Raw genomic sequence first — 25,347 nt, forward strand, 5'->3', positions numbered from 1 at the left:
GATACAAAACTCTGTAAATGTTTTTGGCTGCACAGGGTTGCATGCTAGTCCTGATGCCCTTGCATCATAAGAAGTCAAATTTTTATCCTCAAAATTTTTGGCAAGGGGTGAAACCAACTTTGGCAGTGGCAAATGCACTGTTTATGAATTACTTCAAGAAGCCGAACAAATATGATGAGTTGTAAATAGTGTGGGATACAATCTGTCCTTGCTACCCTGGGTTATATACACACTTTTAAGTGCATGGTATGCCATACAATTGGAATTCTAATCTCTATATTCTACATCTCTAAAGCTACTTCCTATAATACAATCAACTCTCTCATGTGCATATATAGGTGTTGGGATATCTTAGTGCACTACTAGGTAAAAAGAAATTAGAAAGATAAATGTTGGACAGCTCACTCCTAATTGTGTGCTTTCAAATCATCCTTGTAGGGGAAGTGGGGGTTTTGAAGTGGGGGTTTTGAAGTTGCACTCCGCACAAACCAAAAGTTTTATCCCATTGAAAATGGGTTTTTTAAGAGCTGCAACTAATGAAAATGATTTCTTTGATGAAATTTGACTCATGCTGATCCTTATGGATCATACTTCCCGTTTTTGGAGAGGCTTTTAGCCCCATGAAGCTTAGCAAGACTTTGAGTAAAAAGTTTCCCCACCTCTATGTTTGAGTACTTTTTAGCTTGCTTTGATGTTTCCCCTTTGAGTCAAACTTGCCAAGACTTCTTGTTTCATCTGATATTTTTCTACAGCACTACTTCCTATGGGAGCATCACTTGGACATTTGCTAATATGTTCTTTGCTGATTGAAGTAGTTTCTTATCTCCTAATAGTATTCTTTAACATAAGCTTTGTCCAAGTCTTGTCTGTTGGTGGGAATTAATCTCCATCTAAGGTACTTTACAAAGCACATCGTTATCTTCTAAGCTCATGCCCAATAGAATGGTTCATCCTTTAAAATCCATGGCATAAACTCACATACTTCATTCATTATCTCTTTTGAGATCCATTATTTTATGGATTAGTATTGTACTCAATAGGAAATGATATGATAAGTACGAGATAATTTCCACAGCAAGTCAAATTGTGATATTGCTATCAGGATTTAACTGTGTGATTTTGAGTCAACCTCATTGACTTGTTTCATGAGTAGTGATTCAACATGAATCCATCTCTCACGAGAATAAATGGAACACTTAGCACTCACTGGATCTAGGTGATGCAATAGAGTTAAATCCTGATAGCAATATCACAAGGAATGATATCTTAAAGAAGATAACCTATGCTCCATGGGGACGCATCCCTTGGGTTTTTACCCTCATATCCCTACCGGGTACAAAATGGGGTCGTGGGGACTTCATTTTCCCGTCCCTAATGCCGTGTCGCAATTAGTGATTTCGGGTATCGTCCTTGAAACTCCGTTTCCAAGTTGCCAGGGGATGGGGGTATGGATTTCCATACCGGGGACCCCATTCCCGTCCCTTGCCCATCCCTGATACATTTTCCTGTCCCCCTTTTCCCAGACAGCAGCAGCGGACATGATGCTTCAAAAAATTGATTTTTTAATATTTTTTAATTTGTTCTTCTATTGGTGCTGGCCCACATGGATGTTGGGGAATGCTAAAAGACACAAACCCTATTTTGGCTTTAAAACACAAAAGATTGAAGTCTTTTTTTCATTTGAAGCTATTTGCTAGTTGAGAAGAGGAAGAGGGGAAACAACATCAGCAAGAGAGGAGCGCATTTTGGTGTCACAAGAGGAGGTTTTGCCTTCATTCTTCTTCATTCTAGGTATGTTTTTTATCTTCTTTTTGTTTCATTCAAGCTTTATTGTTGTTTGTTGCCATTTTTCATTTTTTTCATGACATAGAGAGGGCATGTTGAATGGAACATTGAAATGTTTTCTTTTCCATAACTTGCTGTAGTATAATACATTGTAAAATCCAAAGGCAAAAAGATAAGCAGCAGTGAGAGTGAGGGAAGTAGTGATAGCATGGATGTTGCCATGCAAGAAACTCAAGTGTCACATTTACAAAGACCAAGAAAAAGACCTAGGGCAGCCATGGATGATTCTTCAGCCCAGCCTAATATAGATGTCTCTATGGAAGATCCAATGCCTAATCCTTTCAAGTGCTCTTCCAAAGTCCTAAAAAAATATGCCAAAGGCCCATTCAACCCTAAGAAACCTCTCCTACAATTTGCCACAAAAGTAGACAACAATAAGAAAAAAAATTTAGGGGGTAGTAGGGAATGGGAATGCCATATGTGTAAGAAACATTATTTTGGGAGTTACACAAGAGTGTATTTTCATCTTTTATGGATAGGTGGGCAAGGTGTGAAAGGTTGCAAAAAAAATTAGAACTGAAGAAAAACTTGAGGCCAATAGGTTGCATGTGGAGGGGGAGTTTTTGAAAGCAGGGGGTCCAACAACTACCACACCCACACCCACATCCACATCCACATTCACTCCCACTAACACTACTAGTAAGGGAAGGGAAAGGCCAAGAGAGATACCAATGTGGCTGATTTATTTAACATACAAGCAAAAGAGAAAGCTGAATAGTCCATTGGCAGATTTCTTTTTGCTCATGGCATACCATTTCATGTTTCTCGTTCCTCATTCTATAAACAAATGTGCAAAGATATATATGCTGCTGGTCCCTCATTTATACCACCAGGAGAGACTAAATTACGCCCACTATCCTTGATAAAGAGTACTCAAAAAGTAAACATTTTGATGGAGGATGTGAGACAAACATGGATGATTGATGGATGCTCTATCATCATGGATGGGTGGACCGATATCAAACATTGGCCACTCATCAATCTTATTGTCACCAGTACAGCAGGGGCCTATTTTCTTAGAGCTATTGATTGTTCAGGAAAAAGGAAAGATGCATCCCTCCAATTTCAGATTTTGAAGGATGCTATAGAAGAGGTAGGGGCTTCAAATGTTGTGCAAGTAGTGATTGATTCAGCTCGGGTGTGTAAATCAGCGAGATTGATAGTAGAGAGCACCTATAGACAAATATTTTGGACTTAATGTTGTGTACATGCATTAAATAACACCTTGAAAGACTTTGGAAAAATTGATCGGATAAAGGCTATGGTGTCCGAGCTAGAGATGTGCAAATGTTTATTTGCAATCATCACACATCTCTTGCACTATTTAGGACATTTTCCAAAAAAGAATTCTTTAAACCCGTGGACACTAGATATGCTAGCTACTTCATTTTGTTGGAGAGGATGTTTGAGGTCCAAGAGGCCTTAGAATCCATGGTGGTCAATGCAAAGCGGAATAGATGGCATGAATCAAGCACTCCGGATGGAAGACTTGTGAAACGAAGAATCTTGGATGAGAATTAGTGGACCACAATGAGGTAAGAAACTTAAATAATTGATATCATAATTGTTATTGCTGATTTAATAAAAATATTTCTGATTTAGGCACTTGCTGATTATTAAAAATTGATGATGTTTCTCACTTGTAATTTTCTTTAATTTGCAAATACATTTGCTCCTTCATTGACTCTGTTGTGTAGGTCATTAGATGTGCTGATATTGACTCTCCTAGCCTTGGAGAGATTTATGAGACCTTTGATAGCATGCTTGGGCAGATCAAGCAAGCTATTAAAGACAAGGAACCTACTTTGGAGTTCTATGAGGAGAATCTTAAGCCCATTGTGATGAAAAGGTGGAACACTATGAACACCCCACTTCATATGGCAGCTTATGCAGTCAATCCGAAATGGTATGCACCAAGGCTTGGGAGAGTGCCTTCATCTGCTAATGAGGAGGTGAGTAATTTAAATTTAATAATTTATGTTTAAGATTTCTGATTTTTTTATTTTAATGTCTTCAAAATCTTGATTTTATTTGTAGACTAAGCTTTCTAAATTCTAACTTCTAAATTTTTGTTTGTTGAATGTAGGTGAAGGAGGGCTTCTTCAAGGCCCTTTCAAAAATGTATAATGCAGAGGATGTTGCAAAAATTCGGGGGCAATGGCTTGACTTTGCCAATCTTCGTGGTCCAAAATTTGGTAGACCAGATGCAAGGATTGATAGAGCTACATTAGCTCAAAGGGACCTGATTGGATGGTGGACATGGCATGGTACAGATGCACCTGAGCTAAAAGCTCTTGCCACCTGTCTTCTCTCACAAGTTTCGGGTTCCTCTGTTGCAGAGAGGAATTGGTCTACATATAGCTTCATCCAATCAATCAAGAGGAACAACCTTACCTCTAGACGATTGAAGAAGCTTGTGGCTGTTCACGGTGTATTGCGTCTAGAGGAGTGACAGAGTCTTAAGTATTGACAAACTCCAACTCTACATTGGGATGTTAATCCGGAGGATGCATTGCAGATTGATGAGGATGACACACCTCCAGGGCTGCTTGGTGTTCCATTGGATGAGAACCCTTTGACTACCCCTGGTAGTGATTCAGAGGAAGAGACTGGCGCTGATCTTGATTTAGATATAGATCTAGAATCTTAGATTAGTAGAGGACAACCATATATTTGGCTTTCCGCTATGCAGATACTCAGATACATTATTGCTTTTGATTATTATGGAGATGGACATCTATACTTCTAGTTCTAGTATTTACTTTCATTATGTCATTTTGATTTTATGCATGATGATGATACATTGATACTTGGAGCCTTTGGGCATTTTTGCTAATTGTATGCAATATTGGGATAATTGTATGTCATTTTGATTTGAATCTTGATAGTTTTCAATTTCCATGTATTATAGCCTATACTATGCTCAATGTTCTGATATGCATATTTGAATTATGTCTCTAATACTCTATTAAAAAAAATTAAAAATCCCCAATATTTTATAGCCGTCCCTTGAGGTCTTGTCCCCTAAATTTTGGCTTCAACCCATACTCGTACCGGAAACATGTCCCCATCCCCTAAAACGTCCTCGTCTTGGAAACTCCATGGAGCATAGAAGATAACAAATAAGTTTGACACCATAGTTGTGACATTTTGAGATGTGGAGAAGATACCTTCTATGCTTCACTTACATTATGCACATTGAAAGAAAAGTTTCATTTGTCTTATCCATGCATATATAACCTTTGTAGTATCTCCCACAGTGTTTTTAATAGCTTGGAAGGAATATTTTTATAATAAATAATCAAATTTAATTTTCGATTTCTAGAGAATGCTATATTGCACAAAATTGAATTTTTTTTTTCAATTGATATTTTTTATAATTAGTCGGATTTGCATAATGACGACTTCCATATGAAATCACTATAAGGAATTGTTGATTTTCATCTCTTTGGCTTCTATCACGATTCCTATGCCTTATTTCTTAGATTGTTCGTGATCATTCTGTGCCACTATTCCCTTGATGGCACCTGCGCTGGTCTCTGTGGTTCTGTCTTTTTTTTAAAAAGTTGTATGTGGCCACCTTCCTTTTTCGTTGCATGTTTTGTGTTGCCCCTTGCGCGTTTATTGCTCCTCCAACAAGGCTGCGAATGAGGAAGGATTCCAACTAGAGCTCTTCAAGTTTGGTATTGCTGTTTTGAGCTCCTTTCTCACAATGCTCTTTAACAATGTTTTTTGTACAAGTTTTCCTGATTATTGGCTGCGACACATTATCCATTTGATAAATAAGACTAGGTTGGTTTTTGACCCCGACAACTACATGACTATCATGGTTGGGCATCGCTCGGTGGAAGTCAACTACTTTGTTGACTTTTGCAAAGCTTTCGACTTTGTTCCTCGGATGACTCTCTTCCAAAGAGTTGGGAACATTGAGATCTCAGAGACTCTACTGATTGCTATCATGAGGCTTTATAAGAGTGTGGTAGGTAGGTTCAAGACTTCGTAGGGATCGTTGAATTCTATTCATTGCACCAATGGGGTGCCCTCTCTCCCCTACACTCTTTGGTATTTACATTGACAAGCTCTAGACTATCCTCCAAGACTTCTTGCTTCCTGGTGATGGCTTCTACTTACGCTAGGTTATGATATCCATTTTGCTTTTTGTCGATGATGTGGTTCTTTTGGTTTCATCCCTTGAGGAGCTTCAACTGATTCTTGATGGTATGGCCTCCTTATGTGATTTGAGGAAGTTAGTTGTGAACCTAGGTAAGACTTGGGTGATGGTCTTCAACCGCTTGAAGACCTCGCATGTCCACTTCTATTTTTAGAGCGATTATGCAAGAAGAGTTCACTGCCCTAACATGCAATATACAATTAAGTTCTTGACAAGTATAGGTATACATACAATACTTTCTTACTGCTGTGGCTCGCACTTGCTCTGATCATACATCAGATTTCGCATCACATAAGGCTCGCATATCATTTAAGCTTTCTTCACAATTGTTCACATCACTTGTACTTCTCACATTGTTTGTGCAAGATATGATCTTTACTTATATCTTGCAAACTAATAAATCTTTGCTCGGTCGACCTTTATGCTTTCACACTTTTAACCAATTATAAAAATCACTTGGGGTAAACATCTAAGATGTTGGCCCATCATGACTAAGTAATTATTTTGTTACCAAAATAATTTCTTAAGTCGTACAATCCAATTTTCTGATATGCTCTGTTCTGTTTTGTTAAATACCTGAATTGGTAAATTGACTGTAACTTCTGCCGTACTGTCTGTACATGTCTGCTTACTGACATACGTCATCATGACATTGCCAACTATTGATCCTTAACTGTGCATGAGCTACCTCGAAGTCTAGCGTCCGTACATACCGAATCTATCTCTTTACTGCTGCAAACTGTCTAACACTTCGACAATTTTCCAACTCGGATAACATCATGAAATATCAAAAACATATGTTGCCATAAATGACAACACCCATACATCTATCTGACTATATTGCCAACAATATCCTTTGGTTCTGGATTATTTTTCCCCTTTGAGAAGTATTTAGGCTTTCCTTGTTCTGTCTCTTTGCTTTTTGCTTTCCTGTTTTGTTCTTTTTGCTGACACCATTTGGTTGTCTTGGTCCTGGCTGCGGCCTTGTTGTAACTTTCTCCCTTAGAACTGTTTGTGGTCTTCTATTGGACATTAATAAATTATATTTTATCTCCAATTGCAAACCTAGAGGGGTTGAACCATAGTTCCATGCTCTTGAAGGAGCTAAAATCAGACAGTAAAATGTTTCTTTGAGACATCTCCTTATCCTTGGCTTTCCTTTCTTAAATAGATTGTTTCCTCCAACAGTCGTAACCAGTCAAATGCTCCTCGATTGGAAATCTTAATCATGATCTCATTTTATAAATTCTTCTGATGCTAACTTGATTGCTGCCTATGCCTCTTACATGGTGTATTGGCTGTGTTTTTTTATTGCATCCAATTTTGGACTTTAGCATAGTTGTAATACCTCTTTATTTGTTACTCATGTCGTGTTGTTTATATTGGGGCATTTATCTTATTAGTCACAACTTTAACATTACATTTCCCACAGTTTATATGTCTCACATCTAGTTTGTAGGAGGATATCATATTTGAGCTCCTGCTTTTCTGCAGGGATATCTGTGATTCTGTAGTCTCTTTTATACGTAGTTATTGTTTTTAAAGAAGCTTATACAGAGTCACACATGAGATTGACAAAAGATTACATGTCTTCAATAATTGGTGATAATCCAAAGAGCTTTTGTTTCTCACACCATTCCTCAGATGTTGATTCATTTTGCAAAATTGTCTCAAGGGACATTAACAGCTTTAACATGCCTTGATTTGTTAGAGTTGAAGATGCCTCTGCTTGTCATCCCACAAAGAATTTGTCTTTCTTGGTCAAATTTATTCATTAATTGTTCTTGACATTTGGTTTGTGCAAATGTACTTAAGATTCAACTAGGACAACCATTTGGTTTGATCTCTGTTTACATTTATTTGATTGATATTCCACTTCAAAGTTTCTTTTAAGTGGCAGAACTTAATATTTAAGCTGAGCACTCTACATATGTTTTGCTTAATTCTTCAGCGCTGTAAATCTAAGAAGAAATTGTCTATGACATATCATTATCTAAGTTGTAAAGTTTCCTACACGTGGGTCACTGGTAGGAAGTTATTAAAAAAGGTGGGATCACACCCTAGCTCCTTTGTTATCAATTTCCATGTGACCATAAATAATCTGTCATAATCTTATGAATCTACGAACAAATGTTTCTGTCTTGTGCTTGCTATGCTACTTCCAAGAATGGACAATAGAGCCTGACCTTCCAAGGATAGCTTGTTCTTAAGCAATTGCGAAATGTGCTGTTTCTTGAGTTACCAAGATTTTAAATCAACTATGGTGTTTTTATTCCCAATCCTCAACCCTCCTTGTGATTTGGTTAGCTTTTGTTGCTCTAAGAATCTAATAAAATCAGGAATCGGGATTTTTGCACTATGTTATTCTTCTCCAACTGGCTAGTTATATCTGATTCTTTATTACAGTGATGTCCTTGAAGAGTTGTTACTATGCTTGACCGATCTTGTTTGCCAACACAGTCCTTCTAAGGTTGATGCCATTCGTATGTAGAAGCATACCACTCAAACGCTCTTCTACTGTCTCAAAACACCCTTGAGCTACTTGTATTGCCTTAGCCAAAATATTCATGGACATTCCATCCTCTGGACAGCTAAAAAATGTTTTACCAATCTAGGCAATTAATCATTGTAATTTTGTTTGGGTAACCATGAGATATAAACCCTCTACATCTCTACCCATGTATCCTCTATCAAAGAAAATAATTACAACCTTTGCAATTGATGCCTACCTTTTAACAAGTTGTTCAATGCCTGTGGAGAAATGTTTCCTAACATGTGTCATTTCTTTCAACATTCTTGAAGCTCTGATCAGGGAAAAAAAACCCCAACAAGGCTTTTAGCTGAAATATCTTTGAAGGACCACTCTCTTGGGTTACCTTCGAGTGTTGATCCCGTTATAAGATGGGAAACTCTGTAGCATAGTCATCTCCTATAGCAGCAAGGGCACCTACACAAGTTACTCGTTGCTTACATATTCCCATTCTCATGTACTGTCCTCTTATCAGGTCATCATCCTTGAGATATGTTATGAAACAATATGCTTTGCTTAACTGAAGTGCTATGAATTTTTTACCCATTAAAATATTTGGTTTTTATGTTTCTTTCAACTGCCATCTGGAAACACTTGTAGTAGCAAAAGCATATGTATTATATCCAATAAATAAAGACCTTGAAAAGAACCAAAAAAGTTGGCATTGTCAAATTGAATGATATAATCTAAGTTACATTGTTTGGACCCTACCAGCCAGGATTGGGTCTAGGTTTGTCCTGGGTTCGAATTCGGGCTCGGTTCATGGCAGGTCTGCGCTGGATCTGCACCACAGACTCTGGGTATGCAGACCTGAGCGGACCCAGTCCGTGGTGCAGATCCTGCGCAGACCTGCTACAGACCTGGGGTTTTTGGCAGGTACCCAGTTGGACCCAGGCGGACCCTGTGCAGACCTGCAAGAACCCCTGATTAATGGGGCCAAAAAGTATCTTAAAAACACATTCAACATTTTTTCTTTTCTTTTCTTCCAACCCTAAAAGGAAACATCAAACACATTTTATTTCTCGTTTGCTCTCTCATTTTGGTCTGTCTATGATGAGTATCTTGATTTAGTTGCAATTGGAGATGAACCCATTGATCCCTCATGTTTTGATGACCCATTTGATCCTTGAAGGGTCCTGATACAATGACAAACTATCAAACACTTGTCACTTTTATCATTATGTTTCAAACTTTATTATTTGATGAACTAGTCTATGTTTTGAAATTTCATTTTGCAATTCAGCAATTCATTTTATGATTTTTTAAAAGTTGTGAATGTAGATTAATGAGCAAGTATTTAATGTTTATCTTTGACACTTGGCATTGATCAACGATCAAGCCACACATATTTATGCTATGAAATGATTTAGTTTTGCAATTATGTATGTTTTAGGGTTTTATATATATATATATATATATATATATATATACACACACACACACACAAACCTCCCCACGTACCTAGAGATTTTTTTTGTTTGAACGGACAAACCTGTACCTGAACTGGAAACTTAGGATATAATACATTGCCATTGTCTGTTAGTTTCTCATTAGATATTCACCAAAGATTTGTAATGTCTCCACATTAGGGGACTTTATGAACAGAGCATTCACATGCCCTTTTAATATATTTTTATCTGTGTATTTGTCTCAACTTTATCTTGGGCATGTGGAGGTATTGCCTGAATTTTGTTTTTCCTTTTTTTGTCCAAGAAGGTTTCTTGGTTCTCTAGGTGTTCACCAACATCTCCTACACCAAGTGTCTTGGCAAGAGCTTGCACTGCTAAATCCATAGAAGACTGATCTTGGACTATGCGCTCTTGTTGACATGTTTATTTTTTGCTGACTCATCTTATTGACTTTTTATTAAATCTTCATGTTTCTCTCAAGGGCAATTGTATTGTGGTTCATTTTTGTATATTTTGCCTTTCGCCTTTTTATTCCACCTTTGAAAGCAAAATGGTCAATAAAGCACCCATAGGGTCATCTGCAATATTCTATTTCCATGCATTAACATCCAGTTCTAATGCCCTCTCCTAAATCTGATTTTGGGCAGGTGTGTCCAATCTTTAATACACTTTTGTAGTGCCAAGTGATTGAAAGTCCAGTCTATGCCTCTCATAGCCTACCCATATCTATTTTCTATTCAGCTATTATCAGGAAGGATGTTCCAGCAATTGGGTAATCTAAATCTCAACTGAAGGATCGCACTATTCTTATTCCTAGATTTGTAATGATCTGAGTACAGATGTTTCAATTGCAATGTAGGATTATTTATTCTTTGTAGTCCTAGTCACTATCACACAACCATCACTATTTTCACAAATCCTAAAGATTAGCAAACTCCTCTGATACCATAGTCATCTGTAATCTCACAAAAAATATGCTTGTATGATTTATAATTAACTTAATGATCAACTGTGCTACCTAGAGTCAAATAAATGATAGTAGGAAGAAAAATATTCTATGGTTAGACAAGTGAACTTGTGGTAAAGGGATAAAACCAACTTTGGTATTGGCAAATACATTCCTTCCGAGTTATTATTAGTAGCTAAGACTTTGGAAGTGGCAAATAATTAAAATTAGGAGTTAGACAAACTCAATGCATTTAAATGGGGGGGAATAATAAGTAGTAGTACAATTCACTTCTTGCTTAAATCTACAACAATTCTTCTTTTCTGTGAGAACACTAAAATCTACCTCCAATGATACAATCTACCAGCCCTTTTGTCTCTATATAACTGCTGGGATGCCCTAATTATGCACTCGAAGGTCCCAAACATAGTTTAGAAAGAGGAATGTCGGTTTGCTGGCGTCAATGTTTCTGATTTGGGGACAAATTTGCCTCCACACAGATTTTCAGTCTCAAAATTACTGCTTTTAGGTGAAAGTTGCCAGCTGTAGGAAGTGTAGTTTTGTCAATACAAAATCAGATAGTTTTTGAGAGCTGCAACTTTTGAAAGTGTTTCCATCGATTTAATTTGACTCCTACTGATCCTTATGGATCAATGCCGATTGCTCATTGAACTCTAGTTGTTATCATGACTTGTTATGTCTTTCAACTAGAGCATGACTTGCTGAACCTAAAGAAAACATTTGTTGAATCTTGATGGATCATGAAGTCAACTGAATCTAATATTATATACAATCAGTTTTATTTCAAGATAAACTGTACTGCTTATTAAGTAGTTCTTTATGTTTTGGAAAACATGCAACTCACCTACTTCTGAAAATTTAATCTATTCAGTTTTATTTACTTCTCCATTATTGGTTAAGGGTTAATATGATGATTTATGATTGCTGTTGGCTGCCTCATTCATTCTGAAAAATTCCTAAAAGCTATAACATCAAAGAAGACTTGAGCTCACCATCAAATACTGAAACAAATAATTTTTGTAAAGGCTATCTGGAATAGCTTGTTCTAAAACAATCTGGTCGAGTCAAATTTTCTTTTGACAAATATAGAACATAAAAAAATTGTTATTTCTTCAAGTCACTAGAAAAGATGCGTGATTAGAAAGCATACTCAAATCAAAATATAAACAACTACTATGGATGCCAAACAATACATCCTAATTTTTATACAAGCACATGGTGGAGCTTTTATTTTGGTTTATTGTATCATTTATGGCATGCTATATGTACTATATTATCCCACTTATTTGTTGTTAGGATTGGTGATATTAACCTTGCAAGCATAGGACTAACGTATTTTTAAATATTTAGCAGTCTATTATTTCATGTACTCTACAAATCATGGAAGGGGGACTTGGATGCCCTACGTGAGGAGGTACAGTTTTTTTGTAATTAGATATTATCTTCTAGGCACTTGGAATATTCTTTGGAGGGTCGCATTGAATGGAGAAATCTAATTCTGCCTATGATATCATCAATAGATGCTTGGCTTGAAGTAAAAGAGAATGTAGACATTTATTGTTGTGGTAAGAAGTTGGTTGGCCTTTTCTGGACTCAAGGAGTTATATTGGTTTCTAGTGAACTGTTTTTGTCTTCTAATGAAGCTGGTCACTAGTTCACGAGAAAATTCTTGAAGCATTTTTAAAAGATGGTTGCAACTCCCAGACACTTGTCATGGACTATTTTGTACATGCAGACTAGTTGGCTCATGGTTCAAATCCATTGAATCAGAAATCATTGAGGGTTTCTTGTATTACTATTGGCAATAACTTGGAGCTCGGAGTAGTTGGCACAATTTGTGTTGTAGGTTGTAGCAGTATTGTAAGTGTTGAATAGTAGAAAATAAATTGGTTTTATGATTTGCAGCTTGTTTATACTTATTTCTGTATTTGCCTATAATTTATCAATGTATATGTGCTTGGATGCTTTTAGTTTTCAACTTCGCAACTTTTCTTTTGCTAGTTTTATTTTCCCACACTCTAAAGATGTTCATGCTTTATGTAAATAGGGTTATATGGTAGTAAATGAGAGAGATGGGAATTTGATGATCACTGTGTTTTTTCTGAATGTTATTGTTGATATTAGTGGGGACCAGTCATTATCTCTCTGTAGTTTGAGGATATGTGCTCAATATTTTGAAAATACATACACATTAGGAAAGTTCATGTTGGGTCACATGCTAATTCTGACTGCATAGCACTGCATAATTTTGATAGTGGGAGGCCTAATAGTCTTAATGTAAGAGCCTAACCATGCTGCCCTTTGTTTCTCTGTGATGCCATTCTTCTATAAGGCTCTTGTTCTTATTTTTTTGTTCTAGTACATATGAAACACAGAAACTTAGCGCAGGGGATTATTACGGTTTAAACTATCTGAGCGTGAACAACAAATTCAAAGAAGCTACCTGTTAGTGTATCGAGAAATAAAAATGTGGTGGGAAAACAAGCCAAATGGATGTAGCCTCTGTGGGCCAGAAAACCTAATGCTGATGGGAACTAAAGGTTTTCCTCATGATTATGGGTTCTCTTGCAGTCTCATCCATCTTTATCCTAATTGGAACACATGATGGACCAGTGCTGGTTAATTGAAGGCTTGAAATTAGAACTTTTGATAGGCTGCTTGAATTTGTTAATGGAGTATAAACCTTAGTTACCTGGGTTCGCTGGTTTGCTCCGAGAACCACGTTTGGGTTTGAATCAGTTCGAAATACTGATCCAGTTCGACCCAAATTCGAGCAGGGTTACATTTGCAAGGGGGTGGTTCGAACCCACAGGTTGGAAATTTGAACTTGGGTGAATTTGTGTGCCCATATCGATTTCACATAGAACTCAGGCAAATTTCCGGCGACGGACGGCTTTAACGTCATTTTTTATAACATATTTGATATTGTTTTGAGTTCTGCAGCCCAATAAAGTGAATGTAAATAGGTTATTTTGGCTTCTAACATCATTTGAGGTGTGCAAATAGGTGATTTTGTGAGTAAATAGGTGATTGAACAGAAGTAAGTTTGTGCAATGAATTGGAAGATTGTATTTTGAGCTATATTAGAAATAAAATCAGATATATATAAAGTTTTATATAAGTTTCTGCTTCCAGGCTTCATAATTATGTATATATAATTTTTAAAATTATTTTTACATGTTTTTGTACGAACGAACCCAAAACCCTTTCCAAAATTTTGCCGTACCTGTGAAGTGGTTCTTCGAACCTGTATTTCCAACCGAACTTGAACCAGTAACTAAGAGTATAACTAACAACTTGACCTAATCGGAAGCCAGAGTTTGCATTATCAAAGAACAAAGGAATCCAATGACAATTTACAAGAAGATATTTCCTGCTTTGTTTTAATTGAATCAGTTATTCAGCGGATTTTATAGTGGACATTGGAACCCTTAATGATCTAATGGGATCAGTTGCAAGTCTTAAGCACCAAGAGTGGGAGGGTAGACCTTAGTTGATCCATAATTAATGTGGAATTCCATCACACACCTCACAAAATGAATCATTGGTTTTCATATTGTAAATGGAATGTATAACTTGGTTTTCCATCATACATGTGCCATATCCCATTGCCAGGCCACACGGAGCCTGTATCTGTTCCTTCTAATCCCGTGTTTTGCTGTGAGCACAGCTGTTTTGAACTGTTAATTCTACCAGAGGGGTTTGACCACAATCAGTTAGTACCAGTCAAACACAATACTAGAGCCAGTGTTATTTGTTAGGTACAGACATTCTGATTGTCGGGTACTTGAGCGCATATGCATCTGTTTTATTAAATAGTCAGCTTCTGAAACTTGGTTTAGTTGCCCATTTTAAAGAATGACCTTTCTAGATCATTTATAGGGTTTAATAGTTTGCTTCAACAGGAATACTCAAATGATTAAGTTATGTAAGTTAACTATGCTAGCATTTGCATACTATATTTTCTGTGCTACACTAAGCCGATAGGTTTCACCAAGGAGTCTAGTTACATTTAGAATTTAAGGTGACTAGATTTGGAAGTAAGATTGGAGCTTGTGCATGTGAACTAAAAAATGCTTACAACCAATTCTGTTTGTTGTGGCTGTGTGTCTGTTCTAATGGTATATCTGCAACTGGTGGCACAAGAAAGTGTCAGGAAACTTATCATGACTTGTTTTATAACCCTTTAAAAGCAGTGTGATTGCTGAAACGTTCAAACTTCCTGGGCTGCCAAAAAATAGGAGCTGGTGGTTTGCTCTTTGGTTCTCGTGTACAGTTGTTTGCTTGTATGTTTTTGTAGCAGAATGGTAGGGTGTATCTGCAATTAGCAATTTAGCAGGACAGAAAAAAATAGTAAAAGCTTATGTTGTCTTGTTAATTTAATTTTTTAAGCAGATAAACAAATGTGGGAATTCCCGCAAAGATGTAGGGAGTTTGGATATGCCCAGAACCAAAACATTACACTTACCTTAGTCTAGTTTTGGGACAGCATAGGCAGTTTTGGGACAATATAGGCAGTTTTGGGACAACATAGGACAAATGAAGGACGACTTAAATGTTCAAACTGTCTGGCCTGCAAAAAAATAACAGTTCACTCAAGAGCAGTTGGATCTGTGGTTGGAAGGAGTTCCAATGGAGTTTGTGTATCCAAAATATAACAGTTACTGTATCCTAGTGTTTGAGACAGCATAAGTAGTTGATATCTACATTTAGAAAACCAACAATGCATGACTAAAATACCCAAATTGCCTGGACTACAAATAATGACAATACTCCCAACAGTAAAAATCTTAAAAATGTCCTAAATTGACAAAACATCGAGAATTTTATAAATAATACATGGTTAAACTCTTTTAAAGCTAGAAGTTACTGATTTTGGTTCTGATGCTGATGCGGGTGCGGGGTGCTAATGCGTGGATGTGTGGATTTTTTTTTTTTTTTTTAAAGATTTTGGATGTGTTTGAGTGTGTGTGTGGTTGTCAAATATAATTTATGACAATGTATGCAAAGAAATACAAGAAATATCATATATACAATAATACAAAAATAAACGAGTCATTGAATCATTCTAGTTTATCATAATCAAATTGAAATATGTTATAAATTATAATAGTAATCAAAACATCAAGATTTCAATGCAGTTTGAATTGCAAAATCAAAACATAGTTCATGGTTCAAAACTTCAATGTTGATCAATCAAAAGTCAATGCTCAAGATTCACAAATTAAGGATTCTCAAAAAAATCCACATTCTTATCATCTCCCCCTGTTGCAAAACTTGCAAATTCATTTGAACAATACAAAAATAAACTAGTCATTGAATCATTATAATTTATCATAATCAAATTGAAATATGTTATAAATTATAATAGTAATCAAAACATCAAGATTCCAATGCAGTTTGAATTGCAAAATCAAAACATAGTTCATGATTCAAAACTTCAATGTTGATCAATCAAAAGTCAATGCTCAAGATTCACAAATTAAGGATTCTCAAAAAAATCCAGATTCTTATCATCTCCCTCTGATGCAAAACTTGCAAATTCATTTGAACAATACAAAAGTAAACTAGTCATTGAATCATTATAATTTATCATAATCAAATTGAAATATGTTATAAATTATAATAGTAATCAAAACATCAAGATTCCAATGCAGTTTGAATTGCAAAATCAAAACATAGTTCATGGTTCAAAACTTCAATGTTGATCAATCAAAAGTCAATGCTCAAGATTCACAAATTAAGGATTCTCAAAAAAATTCACATTCTTATCATCTCCCTCTGTTGCAAAACTTGCAAATTCATTTGAATCATGCATAGTTCCAATTGTGCTAGATGCACGTGCTATGATGTTATTGACATCATCATTTGTCATCACAGTACGATCCTGAAGTGTTGCATCCAAGTTTGCACATTCAGGGGCTACATCCCAAAGCTTGGTTGACCCTTTTTTGTATCCATCCTCCTTATGTGACAAAAGACGCAAGTTGGTATGTATATACACCAAGTCCTCAGCGTTCTTTGAGCTCAACTGGTTGCGCTTCACTGAATAGATATATGAGTATGTACTTCAATTCCATTCAGCATCAAAAGAACTTGCAACCTGAATAGTGTTCATAAAATTTTAAAAACAAATTAGAGAATGTTAAACACTAAAGTGTAGAATACAATTGCTAGAAATAAATAAATAAAAATTTACTTGTGAGAGGATCTTGATTGCAAGACGTTGTAGATGCTTGAATGGTTGACCATGCATGTACCACCATGAGATACCTCCCATGTCATTTTGGTTCTTAATTGCATATGGAATAAGTATTGATCTTGAAGAAAATAAGTCAAATTCTCGCCTCACCTTTTTGTGCATTTCCTCATCTAGCAAGAGTCTTGCAAATGCAGTGTAGCACCCAGTAGCAACTTCTTCATCCGCATATGGTGCAATTCTATCCGGTATAGCAAGTATTTCTTGGCTATAGTACCTTGGAGATAAGGCATATGCAAAGAGGTGCAACGGGGTAGTCATCCTCTCCCAACGATGATGAATGATATCCTCCACCTTTTTGCACAAGGCTTCACATTCTGTGGGGTTAGACTCATGTGGTTGTATGGAGAGCTTTACCATTTCTACCATGGTGTCCATGCCATCATACACATCCCCCATACAAGGTGCATCTATATCGGCAAAGCGTAGCATAGTCATGATAAGCTCTGTGAAATCCAACACAAATTGCACACGAGCCCACCAGTGCTCATCCAAGATCATACCCCTGACCTTCAAGGCTCTCTTTGAATTTGAAGCCTTCCATATAGCCCAATGGTTACAAATAACCATTTGGCTCAATGTTGATCTCACCTTGAGGAGTCGTTTCAGAACAATAGTATGAGATGCAAATCTAGTCTCAACTACCTATCAGCAAGTTGACAATATGACATCAAATATAAAATGAAGTTATAAACAAGAAACATTTCTTGATATTGAACATGAATATAAAACTTATTCAAAATAAATAAATAAATGAAACTAAATAATTACAATTTTAAATCTACCTTCAACGACTCCAACTTGGAGAATGATCTGAATATAGATTGTGACATGTGGTGGTTTGTCACAAACATTTGTATCTCCTCTCCCTCTTGGTATATTTGCTTCACCCAATCTATTTGGGTGCCGATTTGTTGCATGACCAAGTTGAGAGAGTGTACGGTGCATGGTGTCCAAAAAATATGGTCGTATCGAGACTCAACCAAAGCACTTGCACCCTTACAATTTGTGGCATTATCTGTGACCACCTGGACCACATTCTCACTACCCACCATCTCTATTGCCTCAATGAGAATTCTAGAAATGAATTGTGAATCCTTAACTTGTCTTTCACAATCAAATAGCCCTCAAAAACATTGCCCCTTTGGGGGACATTGCAATCACATTTATCAATGGTTAGTTTCTTGTGTCTTTCCATCCAACAGATACTATTGTTATGCCAAAAGTTTTCCAAGATGTTGTAATTAGTTGAAGAGCTTTGTCTATAGAAATTTTTTCTTTTTGTAAAAGAGTAGCATGTACCTTTTCATACCTGGGGCTAAAGTAATCAGCTGGTGCTTTAAGGATGGTTGCAACCATTTCCCTCCAATATGGCAATCTTACCAAATTGAAAGGAAGACCATTGGCATAAAGGCACCGTGCAATTGCTTCATCAGCAATCTTTCTTGCCTCCATTTTGAATGCTTAATCCAACAGACTTCTTTTGCGAGTAATAACTTCTACTTCATCATCATCCTCTGCCACTTCCAAGAATGGATGTTTGGAGGATGCAACATGATCAAGAGGCACATTCACTTTGCTCTTTGTAGATGCAGATTCATAAAAACTTGTTTTTGATTTGCTCACCAAATGATCAACTACCTCTTGTTCTTTTATGAATCTAGCTAATTGTGCATCGCTCAACTTTTTTTCATCTTTACTTCCCTTGCACAATGCTATTCCTTTACCAGTAGGGCCCATACAATGAGCTTTGACCCGAGAATATGAGCTGTTGAATGGTTTACTATGACATATATTGCATCTCCAAATGTATGACCCACCTCCAGAAACTTGTGATAATCTTGTGGTGTGTCTCCGTAATGGAGATGCCGCATCAATATTGAAGTTATCACTTCGTTCTTGCCCTGCTGCTGAACTTTGACTATCAGTAGTGGCCATTCTTGCACGATATCAACTATAAATCTAATAGGAAAATAGAAAAAACAACTTAGAAATGTTTAAAAAAACTTACTCCTTCACTCCTTAAAAAAAAAAAAACACAATTTCTTGAAAAATTTCTCATAAAATTTGAAAAATTTATGAAGAACTAAAAAAACTCATGAAATGGATTGGATGCTTACCTTAGATGCTTAGTCCTTTGTGGAAGCTTAATAGACACCCTATGAATGATCCTCTTCAAAACAATGACCTTGCTATCAGAATTTCACAATGGAGACCAAATGATAAGAGAGCCCAGTTGAAAACAAAATTGGAAGAATGGGCAATGAATGGCCTCTTTAAGGGTCGTTTTAGGGTTTTAAGGCAAATAGAAGGAAGAAAAAAACAATAAAAAACTATTTAAAACACATGTTTTTTGAGTCACTTAAGTGATTGGGCGGTGGAAAAGGTCGGACGCTCACGGGATGTGTTCGGATACTCTCCGGAGCACCCTGCACACATCCGCAAGAGAGGATGACTCTTCTTAGAAGCATCCGCCACACATCCTAATGCACCCACACATCCTCGCGCATTAGCATCTGCACCAGGCAAAAACCCAGATGCATCGATAACATAGTTTTTAAGTATGCCCCAAGCTTGAGGTAAAGTTATAGGAACACATCTACTAATCAATTCAACAAAAATATCAGAGCATCACATAGTGAAGTATAAGGTACCAGAGTACTAGAGCATATTTCTTAGAAGTCATGCAACAATGAAAAAATTGCTTCAAATGTCTAATTCCATAGCAAGTGCATGTTACTTTGGGATAACAATCTGCAAAGTCCTCTTGGTTGCATACATGTCAATATCCAACTGATTCACTTAAATTCACTAAGCTTAGGCTTCAATTAAATGAAGGGGGTATCCAATTGAGTTTAACGAAATGTAAATATATAGATGAAAGTGTAAATTGTTATTGATGTAGAAGTCCGCAAAGTAGGTGAGAGACTACTAATTCTGTAACCAATTCACTTAAATTCAGTAAGCATGGGCTTCTATAAAATGAAGGGTTTCCAATTGAGATCAACCAAATGCGAATACAAAGACTGAAGTGTAATTTTTTATTGATGTGAAAGTCGGCACAGCAGGTGTGAGACTCCTAATTCTCTATGTTATTGAGAGATTTCAGACGTAAGGGCTAGAGAGTTCCAAAGGTATGTTGCCTCTCATATTCTGTGGTAAAAAAGGAATGAGAAGAACAAGAGACACATAACATCATAGTTCCTGCCATATGCATAGGCGTAATGATGGTTGTATTGTAGGTTGAATAAATAAAGAATTGAAATGAAGTGGAAAAAATAAAATTTGAAGAAATGAATTTATATATTGCAATGCAAAAATACTACAACCATTATAGCAATTTTGAATTTTTAAAATACATATAAAATGAATGAAAAAAAAGTATCAATGCTAATTTTATTCTCTATAGAGAAATTTTGTTAAGCTATTTTATATTTTCTCTAATTAAAATTTTAGAGAATGAATGAAATAGACTTTAGAAAATGCAGTTTTACTATATTATTTAATACAGATAAATAGTAATAATTAGAAATGAATTAAATCTAAGAATCAAGGTACATAATTTCCATCTATCATAATTTCTAAGCATCATAATTTCATATTGAAGGTTAAAATCAAGGTACATAAATTCTAAGTATTGAATATCAAGGTTCAAATCTCATGGGGATGAGGTCCCCCATTTGTGGCCTCACTAGTTCATAGCTCCAGGTCAAAGCGTTTACCCCTTAAAATAAATAAACATATACAATTTTTAGTACATATTTTTTTGACTCCTGATTATTGAAATATTAAAAACCATATTAAAATCATTGCTAAAATCTATAACAACAAAATTTTATATCCAATATTAAACAATTGTAATTTTATTTTTCTCGAATATATATATATATATATATATATATATATATATATATATATATATATATATAGTATTTCATATTAAAACTTTTAATTTGATATTAAAATTATAAACATAAAATGGTCAACACATAAAAAAATTTAATTAAAGAATTATAATATATAAAAATAAATATATATCATTAAAAAGAATAATAATAAATATGAGTAATAATTTATTGAAAAGAAGAAGAAGTCTAAACTAATTTGTCTCCTTATAACTCTGTCAATTTTGTAATATGTAAAGTATGAGCATATTATTGATTTATTTTAATATTTAATTTTTTCACACAATAATTTTCATTTGTTTTTAATGTTTAAAAAACTTTTAAAATCCTTACTATATTATGAAATAATGATACCAATTTTCGTATTTTTTAAATTTCTTCATTGTTTCATTTCTAGCCATGCATGACCCAAGGGCCCGTTTGGCAAGCGAAATAGGAATACATGAATAGGAATACCTATTCCGAGTTTGTTATTCTGGGAATACAAAAATGGAATACGTATTCCTATTCTTTGTTTTGTTCACCCAGAATTTGATAGGGAATATGTATAACCTATGTTTGGTTGTGCAAAAGTGGAATTGGAACAAGGCTATTTTTTATTGTTATTTAATATTTTTTTCATTATACATTTGAATGAGTTAGATTACTTTTAACATTTATTTATTTATTTTTCTATGTTTTTCAAATTTTACATTTAAGTCACAAAGATCACATATACTCTCCAACATGAGAACCTTATGGCCTTATCATTTGTGAAATGGCTATCCAGCCGACGAAATGGTTGGTTAATGTCATTTTAAAATTATTTAAAAATTACCAGAACACTTCTATTGTAATTTTAAATAATAACAAATGGTAGATTTGGTTTGTTGCATTGACACTGTCTATCATTTGTGCACAACCTATAATATAATAAATATTATTAAGCTAATAAATAAATTGTCGAAATGATTTTGTGAAAGAACATTAGTTGTCATAATTTTTGTAAGTAAGATTCATACTTCATTAACACATTATAGTAAGTAATTATATTAAAACAATGAAATCCTTAGCCAAATTCTTCTATTAATAAAATATTTTTAAAAACACCATTTTTCCATTAAATTCAACGTGAAACCTTTTTGTTCCTTATGAAAAATAAAATCCTCCATTAAATTCTTTTAAATAAAAAATTGTTCTTTCCAATGTAACAAATTCTTAATCTTTCCAATGTAACAAATTCTTAACCAAAACTCAACTCTCCAAAATAAAGAAACATGAAGAAACAAGTTAAAATATGGAATTGTTTTTTTAATTAGTTAATCAATTGAAATAGTAATGAAACTAGTATAATTTATTCATCATTTTAATAGAATTAGTCACCACAATACAATCAGAAATAAGTTCCAAACAATAAAATAGTCAAATCATTATTAAATATGTCCACCATTTCTATTCAAAATCATAAAATAAATTACAATAGTTGCTTTGGCTTTTAACTGCATTTATGCATATGGTCCCAAAAGACTAGTACAATTGAAACAATTATAATTCCCAACATGCCTCTCAACATGCCTCAAAAAAACATGTTTTCACTCTCTCGGATTCTGCACAACTTGCAATCATTACTTTCATGTGCTATGGATTTAGCTATGACAGATGTTGGGGGGACCTGATCGACCCACTGAAAGAAATTACAACCACCATCCACCTGCAATACGAATTCTAAATTAGTAGTGTCGAAAATAATTAGTTGGTACAAAAATGTAAGTTCATACAACAAAAATTAGTAATAACCTTTGTTGCATTTGGACAAGAATAAAATTTACGTTCTGTATTATCCTTAGTGTGCGAGGTCTTCACTACTACGCCAGCGCCACACTCACACACTGGCAAATTTAAATCCATCAAACTTGTATAAAATACGAACAAATACAAATAAAATGAAACATTCAATTAGCAAGATATAATATTTTATATACAATTGCTCTGCATAATCCGCATAATCCCACTCTTCAAATTCAAGCTATTTATCCAATAATTATTGGTGATCCAAGTAAAGCACTTGTGAAGCAGAGGCAACCATTGGGGGAGAGTCCTTATGAATGCTGAATTAGAACATATCCAGCTTGGAGTGCATAAAAGAAGAAACCAAGAGAGTCAAACAAAAAACCATTTATTTTTGAGCTGAACATCAGTGAGAGCAATCATCTAAGATTCTAAACGAGTACATAAACTATGATATGTTCTAAGACCATTTAACGTAGCAATACGAAATCCCTGTGCCTTATGGGATTAAGGTTGGTTAGAACGAATGACTATTCAAGTAAAATATTATATTTAATTATGCAATTGCGAATGTTGTTATGTAGGAAGATGGACAAGCAATACTCACATAGTGTTAACTTAATCCAAAATTCAAAGCTCGCCAAACAAAAAAATAAAACTCTTGCTATACAAAAAGATTCTTAGTCAAATTATCCTGAAAGGCAGAGAGAGAGAGGAGTTTGAGCTTGTTGTATTCAAGATTAAGAGCTATACTGCCTACATCTACAAAGGTCTCTGCAAAACAAAAACTCACTTTTATTAAAAATTAGTTAGCTTTAAACCTGTAAATATATACAATGAAACCAATGAAACCAAAAAAAATCTTCATTATCACCTGGAGAGATAAATGCACATATTGCATAAAAGGTTCTTAATTGGTATTAGTTTCTAACCCTCCATTTTAAGATAAAGATTACTTATGAATCAACATAGGCTATGTATGCTTTCTACATCAGGATTTCAAGATCACATTGAGCAATCTATTCTAAAATAGTTAAATCATCTAAGATTCAAACAAAAAAACCATTTATTTTTGAGCTGAACATTAGTGAGAACAATCATCTAAGATTCTAAACGAGTACATAAACTGTGATATGTTCTAAGACCATTTAATTCAACAATACAAAATCCCTATGCCTTAATGGGATTGAGGCTGATTAGAACGAATGACTATTCAAGTAAAAATATTATATGTAATGCACTTATGAATGTTGTTATGTAGGAAGATGGAAAAGCAATACTCACAGAGTGTTAACTTAATCCAAAATTCAACAGGGGAGCCTTTGCCTGCTCCAAATCCACTTATTGTGAAAGAGGAATACACATTTGAAGCTCATACTGCTTTTTTTAATAGTTGCCATGCATCTACTATTGTTGAGGCAAGTGAAGTAATTTTCAATCTATTCATGTCATTTATTCCATTGGCCTCTAGCATTGCTTTGGACTGGTTCTACAGATTGAGCCCAACCATTTATTAGTTGCATATTTTGGAGGAAGTAACGAGGGTGCACCTGATGTGAAGATATGGCTGCAAAGGTACAAGGTGTGTATTTGTTTTAAGTTGCTCAATATAGACTTGTTGTAGCTGCAGACTTGTTGGATATGAAAAAATAATCGCTACATATGCAGACTTGTTGCATATCAACTAAAAACTTGTTACACAACAATAAGTAGGTTGTTATAGAGCAACTAAAAATTGTTGCACAGAAGCAAAAAAAAAACCTTCTTACACAACTATAATTTTTCCTTGTCACCATCTATTTCGAAATTGGCATAATTTAATTATTACTAAATCCTTCTAGTGAAGCAAGGGATTGATCAGGTCATCATGATCAATTGCATAGTTAGTAAGGATGATGATTTATTTACAAATGTCCCTATAGCTATTAAGTATTGAATAGGAACCAAAGGATGATGGCATTAATAATCATCATCAAGTAGTCCTCAAAATAAACATTTTTAATCTTGTAAAAGAAACTAAATATTAAAGCCTAAAGGTGAAGTTGGTATGTAATTGTATTGAACTCATTTTTTGGTCTATGATGCTATGTTGCTGGATCCATGAATTATGCAACTTAGGCAGTCTTTAGCCTAGTAGCTAGTACCTTCAAAGTTCAGATAGTATACAACATCATAAAAAATGTTGGAGAGCTGTGAATTGCCACTCAGGCATAAGAAGAGTACGAATGCCACAAATGGCAAGAAACAGTCTATTTGGTACTTTTCTAAACTTTCTAGCTAGAAGAAGGAACTCTATTGTTGTCTTAAAGGCTTTTTATAATTTATAAACACTCACAAGCTTAAGGCACTTTATTACACTTTATTACACAACAATTTGTCATAGCCAGATCCTGAAACTTCCTTAAACACAACGAAATTTAGAAACTCAATTACAACAACTCTATAACACAAATACAAAGGTTTATTATTTAGCACTTCATCACAGTGAAATATT

General features: G+C 35.0%; 1 protein-coding gene and 1 long non-coding RNA gene across 2 annotated transcripts; both read left to right on the forward strand.

Annotated features, from left to right (window-relative positions):
- Nucleotides 1-1,887: 1,887 nt before the first annotated feature.
- LOC149564886 (uncharacterized) lies at nucleotides 1,888-4,724 on the forward strand. The gene is made up of 2 exons (XM_089818432.1): nucleotides 1,888-3,797; nucleotides 3,932-4,724. The coding sequence occupies exons 1-2, from the start codon at nucleotides 3,606-3,608 to the stop codon at nucleotides 4,295-4,297; spliced, it is 558 nt and encodes a 185-aa protein (XP_089674558.1). The 5' UTR covers nucleotides 1,888-3,605; the 3' UTR covers nucleotides 4,298-4,724.
- A 480-nt stretch (nucleotides 4,725-5,204) lies between these two features.
- Nucleotides 5,205-12,822, forward strand: LOC149564887 (uncharacterized). The gene is made up of 2 exons (XR_016361968.1): nucleotides 5,205-12,336; nucleotides 12,443-12,822. It is a non-coding gene; the product is annotated as an uncharacterized LOC149564887 (long non-coding RNA).
- Nucleotides 12,823-25,347: the final 12,525 nt, after the last annotated feature.

Source organism: Cupressus sempervirens, chromosome 3, assembly GCF_028749045.1.
Source record: "Cupressus sempervirens isolate cs-2001-9-10 chromosome 3, ASM2874904v1, whole genome shotgun sequence".
Lineage (NCBI taxonomy): Eukaryota > Viridiplantae > Streptophyta > Pinopsida > Cupressales > Cupressaceae > Cupressus > Cupressus sempervirens.